General features: G+C 36.8%; 1 protein-coding gene and 1 pseudogene across 1 annotated transcript; one reads left to right on the top strand and one right to left on the bottom strand.

Annotated features, from left to right (window-relative positions):
• LOC132121836 (fumarate hydratase, mitochondrial-like) overlaps positions 1–1149 on the bottom strand; it is a 6290-nt pseudogene extending 5141 nt beyond the window's left edge.
• Positions 1150–5083: 3934 nt separating this feature from the next.
• Positions 5084–9318, top strand: LOC132122533 (hematopoietically-expressed homeobox protein hhex-like). Its single transcript, XM_059532906.1, has 4 exons — positions 5084–5439; positions 7826–8004; positions 8095–8145; positions 9045–9318. The coding sequence occupies exons 1-4, from the start codon at positions 5136–5138 to the stop codon at positions 9207–9209; spliced, it is 699 nt and encodes a 232-aa protein (XP_059388889.1). The 5' UTR covers positions 5084–5135; the 3' UTR covers positions 9210–9318.
• The last annotated feature ends 731 nt before the right edge of the window (positions 9319–10049 follow it).

The following is a 10049-nucleotide window of genomic DNA, read 5'->3' as shown; positions in this document are numbered from 1 at the left end:
TAACGGTCATACAGTTTAATATAGTGTCTGTATTGATGTTATAAGAGAGGAAATCACCTCATCAGCAGCTTTAATGATGGCGTCTGCGATCTTTGGGTCCAAACCGTAATCTTTATTCACTTCCGCAGCTGCTTTCTTCAGGATCCCGAAGGCTTTGATGACCTGAATCTACAGGAAGAGGAATTATTCTCAGTGTTACACACGGTTACAGATCATAATCAGACATTAATGAGAGTCACAGGTGTGTTTCTCACGGGCCTTCTCTCTGAGACTCCTCCGATCTTGAAGTTCATGGTTGATCTGACCGTCTGAGCTCCATAATATTTATCAGAAGGGACTTTGAGCTCCCCGAATGTGTCCCTCTCGATCCTGAACGACTCTGAACTGGCCTGAAACCACAGAACACACATCAAATCTGAGACATCAGTGTCCTGCAGCACAGAAGCAATCATCAGTAACACAAGTATATCTGTAGAAACAGACAACAATACACTGTATGGGTCGCAATTACACATTTCTCTTTTATGACAAAAATCATTAGGATATTAAGTAAAGATCATGTTCCACAAGATATTTAGTACATTTCCTACAGTAAATATATCAAAACTTAATGTTTGATTAGTAATATGCATTGCTAAGAACTTCATTTGAACAACTTTAAAGATGATTTTCTCAATATTTAGATTTTTTGCTCCCTCAGATTCCAGATTTTCAAATAGTTGTATCTCAGACAGATATTGTCCTCCGAACAAACCACACATCACTGGAGAGATCATTTATTCAGCTTCAGATGATGTTTAGGCATAATCGATTTAAAAAAGTAGACCCTTATAACTGATCAGAAACCAATTCTTATGTTTCTAAATCACACTGTCACCCCTCAGAAAAACAATCAAGCTGTATTTAAGCGCAAATACACAAACATAATTTAATGAAATACATATATGATGATACTAGAGGCGTGCGATTTCTGAGGGCTTCACATGAAGGTCATCCACCGGCCCGTCAATGCGGCTAACAGCGCACTAAACACCGCAAAAACAGCACGATTTTACCATTCTGAGTGGCTTGAGCAGGAGCCCCGGCGCTGGGCAGATGTTCCGGAGGCTGCTGGATCTCTGTGCGGCACACAGCTTCCACAGATCCGCGCTGGTGACAGGGCGGAACTAGTTTCTCACCAACCAGAGACGAGGATCAGGGGGCGGACACTTATTAGTGAAACACAAGCTTGGAATTAAACGCGAGAACTAAACGAGCGCTTTTAGTGACCTGAATCTTGTCTCTATTCTGTCAAATACAAATGGGATCAAAAATAATATGATCAAAATAATTATTTATTATATTTCGCTAAAAGACTTCAGTTGTGGAGTTCAAGAGCGGAGAACACAGCTGTTACTTTTCTCTCCAGTGATGTGTGGTTTGTTCGGAGGACAATATCTGTCTGAGATAAAACTATTTGAAAATCTGGAATCTGAGGGAGCAAAAAAATCTAAATATTGAGTAAATCATCTTTAAAGTTGTTCAAGTCAAGTCACCTTTATTTATATAGCGCTTTAAACAAAATACATTGCGTCAAAGCAACTGAACAACATTCATTAGGAAAACAGTGTCAATAATGCAAAATGATAGTTAAAGGCAGTTCATCATTGGATTCAGTGATGTCATCTCTGTTCAGTTAAATAGTGTCTGTGCATTTATTTGCAATCAAGTCAACGATATCGCTGTAGATGAAGTGTCCCCAACTAAGCAAGCCAGAGGTGACAGCGGCAAGGAACCGAAACTCCATCGGTGACAGAAGGGAGAAAAAAACCTTGGGAGAAACCAGGCTCAGTTGGGGGGCCAGTTCTCCTCTGACCAGACGAAACCAGTAGTTCAATTCCAGGCTGCAGCAAAGTCAGATTGTGCAGAAGAATCATCTGTTTCCTGTGGTCTTGTCCTGGTGCTCCTCTGAGACAAGGTCTTTACAGGGGATCTGTATCTGGGGCTCTAGTTGTCCTGGTCTCCGCTGTCTTTCAGGGATGTAGAGGTCCTTTCTAGGTGCTGATCCAGCATCTGGTCTGGATACGTAACTTCAAATGAAGCTCTTAGCAATGCATATTACTAATCAAACATTACGTTTTTATATATTTACGGTAGGAAATTTACTAAATATCTTCATGGAACATTACTTAATATCCTAATGATTTTTTGCCATAAAAGAGAAATGTATAATTGTGACCCATACAATGTGTTGTTGTCTATTTCTACAGATATAGCTGTGCTACTGATGACTGCTTCGGTGCTGCAGGGACACTGATGTATCTTTTGTATGTAAATTTTGTATTTTTCGTGATATTTAGTTTTTTCCATGCCTATAGACAACACATAGTATATAAAGTTCAACAAAACTGACAGTAGCGGATTAAGTTGATTAACACTATTTTTGAAATCATATTATTATAAAATATAATTTAAAAAAATGATAAATTATTATTATTATTATATTCAAACATATGCACAGTGCATCCAGCAGATGGAGACAACATTCAACAAATCAAATCCAGAATCAAAGCCTCGAGATGCACAAGAACAAACGCGTTTGGACAAGAAACCCAATGTTTTAATGAACTTTTTAAGCAACGTTTTCTCACAGTTATGAACAAAACATTAGCACAAAAACACTGTTTGTTTTAAATGAATAGTCGTCTATTCATAACGGTTTTTAAATGTTACACTTCGGAACGTTCATTCAAATGTAACATTCACACAGTAACACAGTAACATTCCAAATGATACAAATGGAACGTTCCAAGAAAAACATAAAAAAAACGGATGTTTTGAACGTTTCACGTTAATAAAAGGTTCTCAGAACATTTTTGTGAGCTCAACCATCATCTCAACCTAAAATCAACCTCGGAGTGTCATCATATTTTTAGGCCAAAAAGACGAAAAAGCGAGCCTGAACGCTTGTTAAGAATGTGTAATAGTGTGTGTGTGTGTGTGTGTGTGTGTGTGTGTTCTGTCAGCAGTTGTTTGAGATGAGATGATGTGAATGTGAATGATGATAAGTGTTCCTGTCACACATCATGATCTGTTACTCGGTTTGCAGCTCTATTCGACTCTAATCAGCTGCTAATTGATACTAACCGTGATCGATAGCGTCGAACGACTCTGACAAGAAGTGATCAGATCGGACTTCTCTTATCAAATGACTGTAAATGACGAAATTATAGTCAGTGCTACTGAAAAACGGAAGAACTGCGCTCGAATGAAGCTTTATCGCCGCATTCTGTTCTGTGAGTAACGCGGAACAGATGAAAGTTCGTCGTTATTGATGCGTTTAATCAAACATTCCGTGTCAGGAACGCTCCTCAAGGCCATTATTTTCTCTTTCCAGAAGGATCTCGACACGAGGCGCCACGACTGTGACAGCAGATCAATTAACTGCAATGATTGGCAAAGCGCAAATATTAGCTGTTCCCAGATCAGTCTTTCCTGTAAGACATGGTTTCATGATATTAGTCGGATTTATCTGTGAAAGAGCTTCAATCAGACTGTGAGTAGATCAATGCGCTCCTGTGATCAGTGTTTAATTCATTACTATCCACTTATCATGATGATAACCGACTTGAAATATATTTAAATAAACCCGAATATATATGTGTGTGTGTGTGTGTGTGTTATATGTTCACACGTTTTTCAAGTTTTTCATCAATGGTGAAATATGTAATTTTTAATTTGAATATATAGAACAAATACATTTTAAATGCTTTAAAAATATATTCATATTTAAAAATATATTGTAAAAAAAAACAGCAAAAATATTTACACAGGCCTGTTTTAAAACATATTAAGCACATGTATATTTTAACCTTTTCTTAGATTTTAAAATATATTTTTAAAAATATTGTCTACTTGAAAATTTGTATTTTTTATGTATGGGAAGAGAAGGAATACAAAGATTTTACCAACTTTTCTCCATTCATTTTTATATCAAAATTTTGATTGCCAGTGAATATGTTTTTGAAAGTCATTTTTCTGTGTAAACATAAACTTAAACGTTTCGGCTACAAAAATGCTATTCAATATTTATTATTGCCAAATAGATATTAATTGAATACAATATTATATTCTAGTAATTTTTTTTAAGTAAAGACATTATTTTTTTTAAATCAGAGACATTACTAGCTACTCGTTAATATTTCGTGATTTAATTTTTTAAATAATCCATTGTACAAAAATCACAAAATCTTTACTACAATAATTTCAAACAAAGACAAATAATCGGAATACAGTCAGACTAAAGTCATATCATCTTCGGTTTTATCCATTTGATTTATATTCAATATTTATATTTCTATTCACTATTCATTTCTATAACAATTCTATACATTTCTTAAATTTCATCTCGATTTTTCATCGGTAATCAAATAGAGTTGAATTTCATTTTAATTACACATTTAAGCAATTAAACTTAATGTTTTTATTTTAACGGATTTATAATTATTACTATGTTTTATTTTTTATTAATCCGTTGCACAAAATAGCATAAAAAATTAAATCACAAAAGTACTACAAATAATTTCTAACATAGACGAATAACCGGAATACAATCAGAATAAAGTCATACCATCTGTCTTGTTATCCATTTGAATTGTATTGATTTTATTAATTATCAATTTCTATAATTAATTTCTATCATCTCAACTATATTTTTCATCAGTAGGAATTAAATACAGTTTACTGAATTTGATTTCAGTTAAACTTTAAGCAATTTTTTATTTTTATTTTTTTTTAGCAATTAATTTTTTTTATTTTTTTTAAAGCGTTTATAATAATAATAACAATGTATAACGTCATGAAATTAGGCTCTTGGTTTAGTAATGAAAGTGAGATTGATTCATGCAGCTTCAGGAGTCTGAGTTGAATCCAGGTGCATCCTGACTTTCCTCCTCCTCAGGTTTCTTCTTTCTTCTCCTTCATCTCATTCTTCTCAGAGAGCCAATCAGAGCTCGTGTACCTGCAGGAAGTTTGACCCGTTATTCTCCTCCCTCATAAAACATCATCACCTCCCTCACTATAGTGACCTCCCGCTTTCGCTCATCGCAACCTGACGAACTGCATGGAAGCAGAAGTCACCGGATTGTTCTCCAGCCATGCAGTTCCAGCCCTCGCACGCTCCTCTTTACGCGCCGACGCCCGCGCCGCCCGCGCACCCGACGCCCTTCTACATCGAGGACATTCTGGGCAGAAACGCGTCCGTACCTGGCCCAGTGGTGCCCACGCCGACCCTGCCGTCTCCAAACTCGTCGTTCACCAGCCTGATCCCGTCTTACCGGACCCCGATCTACGAGCCCACGCCGATCCACCCGGTTCTGTCGCCGCAGGCGCTCGCTTACGCGTCCATCTACCCGTTCCAGAGAGACTTTACTCACGCGCTGATCCGCCACGACCCGCTGGGTGAGAGCCAGACTCATTTCTGTCCTGTTTCGATCTAAACCAGACCTGGTGAAGAGCCCGGGCTCATGAAAACGTGTATCAACTTTAAATTATATTCGGCGTCCTATTTGATTCGCATGACTTATAATACGCATGTGTTTGACACCCCAATTCCTAAGAACTGAGTTCCATGTGCAGGCCAAATCAATTTCTGAGTATAAATAGCACGCCAAATGATAACAGAAACTCGTGCTACTGAAAGTACCTTACCCTAGCTCTGTCGCTGCATGCTTTTACTAAAGCTACACTTTTGTACCTTTTTACTACTTCGCTCTTAAAAATAAAGGTCCTTTATTTGCATCAAAGAGTCTATTTTTAAAATACTCATCAAAACGGTTCTTCTGCGAACCAAAAATGGCTCTTCAATGGCATCACTGCAAAAACAAACTTTTTGGAACCTTTATTTTTAAGACTGTAAAGGGTGCATATTAGAGTCTAAAATGCTAAATTAGTAGCTTCTGCAATGTGATTGATTTTCTACCTGTGAGTGTCTTGACGTTTTCTTTCAATATAAAAAATCGGACTCCACATTAACTGAATCTTGTCAAAAATCTGTTTTATTAAAGTCAAAATTATTTAACATTACTGAATCAGCCTAAATGCGTTCATTTGTACCCTTTTATGAGTTAAGTCGGATAGAAATATGTGTGCGTAAACGTGAAAGCCGACGTGCATTGTGCCTAAAAGTTCGTGATTTGGCCACAGAAAGCTGAGTTTCATGAGGTCTGTTTACCAACAGCTCGTGTGGTTAATAATATCAACCAGACTGACCTGAAGAGGAAGCTCTTCTTGATTTCGAAACTGCAGTTCAAAGCGCATTTGTGTGACTCTGCAGCTACAACCGAGCTGAATTCGGATCGTGCTCCAGATGCTGCTCTACAGGAAGCGTGTTTGGCTGAGGAAGACTCTCTGATCTTCCTCACATGTTGTTGGTCTGAGGTTCAAACTGCCTGTGTTCTGCAAGCCCTGACCCTTTCCGCTCACTCCGGAAATCTTGAGCTCTCGATAGGAGTAGATGTGCTTTCAGAAGCTGTGAGATGTTTTCCTGGAGCAGGACTCGTGCACGCTGCTGATTATTTTATCCACATCCTCAATACACACATATTCAGGAAACACTCGACTTCTGATAGCCGGGATCCGTTTTTTACGGATTGTTCGTTTCCTTTCATTTGGCTGAACCTTTTTAACTCAACAACTCAACACACCTCACGGAACTTAATAATGATCTATACGCACACTTCAGCTATGCATGCTTCAAACAAAACAAATGCCTATAGAAATTTGAGATACGTTTTATTATTGAAATATGATTTGCATGAATACGGCCTAAACGGATGATAGTCTATATAGGCTATCATATAAATAAATACATTTAGGCTATATTTAATACATACTCATATCTTTATGAATACCTTACAAAAAAAATTTAAGTCTAAAAGAAATAACAAACTTTATTACACCATTGGAATTGTATTACTCTTAAATAAAATAGTTTTATGAATTGCAAGGCTTATTGAGAATATGTTTAATTTTCTTTAACTGTGACACGTGAATGTATTTTCTTGGACTGAAATATATGGAGGACAAAATATATTCCTAAATGTTTTTTAAAATATAATTATATTTTTAAAATATATTTTCAGAAAATGTGTGTGTGTGTGTGTATATATATAAAAGAGCAAAAACGAAATAAAATAAAAACGTCATTTATATATGTATGTAGGCCTGTGGCCAAAAAAACGACATTTTTATTTAATTTCGTTTTTGCGCTTATTTTTATGCTCTAAAATTATTTTACGACGTAGGTCTGTATTTAAATATTTTAATAAGGATATAATATCCTGAATATTAAATCTAAATCTTTTTTTTTATAGATGGAAAAAAGATTTACATTTTAAAAACATTTAAAAGCGGATCATGTGCTAAAGGCCTGATCTGAAGGTGATTAATCGGGTTTTTACAGACGGGATGAATCGCAGTTTCCTCTGTGTTTGCGCGGGGACTGGACGGATGTTCACCCCATTCTCCAGATTAACCAACAGGAAACACATTGACGGAAATTTTGCCATAGTTCTTCTGCTCATAAACCCCAGCTTTCAGCGGATGTTCGAGCTGACAGACAGACAAACCAAACACGTTATTCAGCTTCAGTCTGAAGACCTGCGCGATTGTTCTCGATGTGATCATCACGTGTTTGCACTATATGCAGAAATTGATTTTAAGCAGTTTTCGCGTGCATATATTACGCACCTACCCCACAATCCTATTTCTACGTTTCCTAAATTCATTCTGCATATGAAACCAGATTCGTGCAGCTGACACGCATTCATTCACGTGTGTTGTGCAGGTAAACCTCTGCTGTGGACGCCGTTCATCCAGAGACCTCTGCACAAGAGGAAAGGAGGACAGGTCCGCTTCTCCAACGACCAGACCATCGAGCTGGAGAAGAAGTTCGAGACGCAGAAGTATCTGTCTCCTCCCGAGAGAAAGAGACTGGCCAAGATGCTGCAGCTGAGCGAGAGACAGGCGAGTGCACTCATCCACACAGCATCAGAACAATGTTTGCTTCAGTCTCATCTTTACATCTTCATCTTCTCCATCTCCATCTGTCTGCAGGTGAAGACCTGGTTCCAGAACCGTCGCGCGAAGTGGAGGCGACTGAAGCAGGTGCGAATCTGCTCTTAATGCACACGGCAAAGAGTTTCATTTATTATACTAATTATACGGAATCCTGGACTACTGTATGTGTTGTTAGAACTATCCTAAATGATAATCAGAATCTTTGACGTCTCGTTTGAACATTTACAGCAAACACAACTAACAAACAAAATAAAACATGATACATACATACATAAATTTTATATATAAAGGTCTTCCACTTTTAAAGTGACTAATCTCAAGGAAAACAGCTTTTTATTGTTGCATATTTTATTTTGTTATTTTATTACACTACAAATGATTTTTCGAAGTAAAATTGAGATTAGCTTATTGGAGCGCGTTTCACAAGAAAATATTATTTTTACAAAATTTTACGTTTAATTTAATGCGTTACTCGCCGTTTCGTTTATTTATTTATTTTGTGTGAAATTACTTGCGATTTCTTGGATGAAACTGAAACTGGACTGTTCATTTATTTATTTATTTATTTGTTATTTAATTATCATGTTCGTTCGTTTTGATCTTTTTTTAAACGCTGCTTCATAACAGCGCAATAAATAAATAATAAATAAACAAATCAGTTAAAAATAAAACGAAATAAAATGTATACAAAATATAAATACGAAATAAATATTTTTTATTATTTAAATGTAGCTAGTAAAAAACTGTATGATGTTTTCTATCTTAAAAGAAACATGTATTTTAATAGCTATCTGATTTCTAAATCTAAATAATATGGCTATTTTATAATATGCTATAATATTAATGTAGCCTCATGTTTATAATTCCTAGAAAAATCTATATAATATTTATAATATCTCTCTGTTTTATGAAATAAATACAGCCGAATTAAAAAGCTCCAAACAAGATTTGATACTGACATGCTTGTGATGTTGTTGTTGGATCAGGAGAATCCTCCGAGCAGTAAGAGAGATGTGGAGGACTCTGGCGAGCAGAGAAACTCGGACAGATCGAGTCCAGATGTGACACACGAGTCTGAAGAGTCCGAGGATTCAGATCAGGAGCTGGACATCGAGGAGGATCCACAGTTCTCCATCAACCCTCGGCTCTGAGTCCACAGCGCAGCACTGTACATACTGTATCATACTGTACATTCACTAGCACAATTAACTTAATGTGTAGATTTAGATCCAAACCTGTATATGGTGTCTTGTGGGTATTTTGTGTTAGTCAATAAACAATATTTTGGGGATACGATATCTGTTTGATTTGCCTTTTTAATGCATTCTTTTTTTCACACACATCCAAGAATTGCACACAAAATACATCTCGTGCAAAACGAAGCACGGCATTCAAAATATCGCAAACACATCTCAAAAGCAAACATTTGCAAACACCTTTGCATTAATATTAATTCCTGTTAGATGGGTGTGTGTGTCAATAGAGACTGACAACTGAGTCAAAGTCTGAGAATCAGTGTGTGGTTTTGTAGATCTGGTGTGTGTTTCTGCTGTTTGAGAGAAACTGTGTGTGACGAGGAAATATTCTGATGAGAAAACTGTAATATGGCTGTTGTGTGAGGTAATGAAGAATGAGCATAGCTTTATCAGTGTTATTAGTCCTTTATCTGTTGAATCACACTCCTCTCATCACAGCAGATTACCTCTTAGTCATTAAAATCAATGAAACTCTTTCAGTTCCTGAAAGAAACAACAGCTCAGTTTGAGATCTGGAGCTCGGTGATCTGTTCTGTTTCTGCTTCAGCTTATCGCTTCCAACAAGACAAACATACAGGCCTGAGTTTGAGCTGATGCTGTAGTTAATGATTGGATCCTGGGTGATGAATCACAGCGTTCTGTGCATCGCAGAGAGTTCAACAGCCTCGCAGCGGTGAGAGTTTGCTCCAAAACCAACACCATGAGCATCGATTCGGCCTAAACTGAGAAATGCTT

Source organism: Carassius carassius, chromosome 40 (genome assembly GCF_963082965.1).
Source record: "Carassius carassius chromosome 40, fCarCar2.1, whole genome shotgun sequence".
NCBI classification, from domain to species: domain Eukaryota; kingdom Metazoa; phylum Chordata; class Actinopteri; order Cypriniformes; family Cyprinidae; genus Carassius; species Carassius carassius.
Note: the sequence above shows the minus strand (reverse complement) of the source record. Positions and strands in the feature narration are given on the sequence as shown.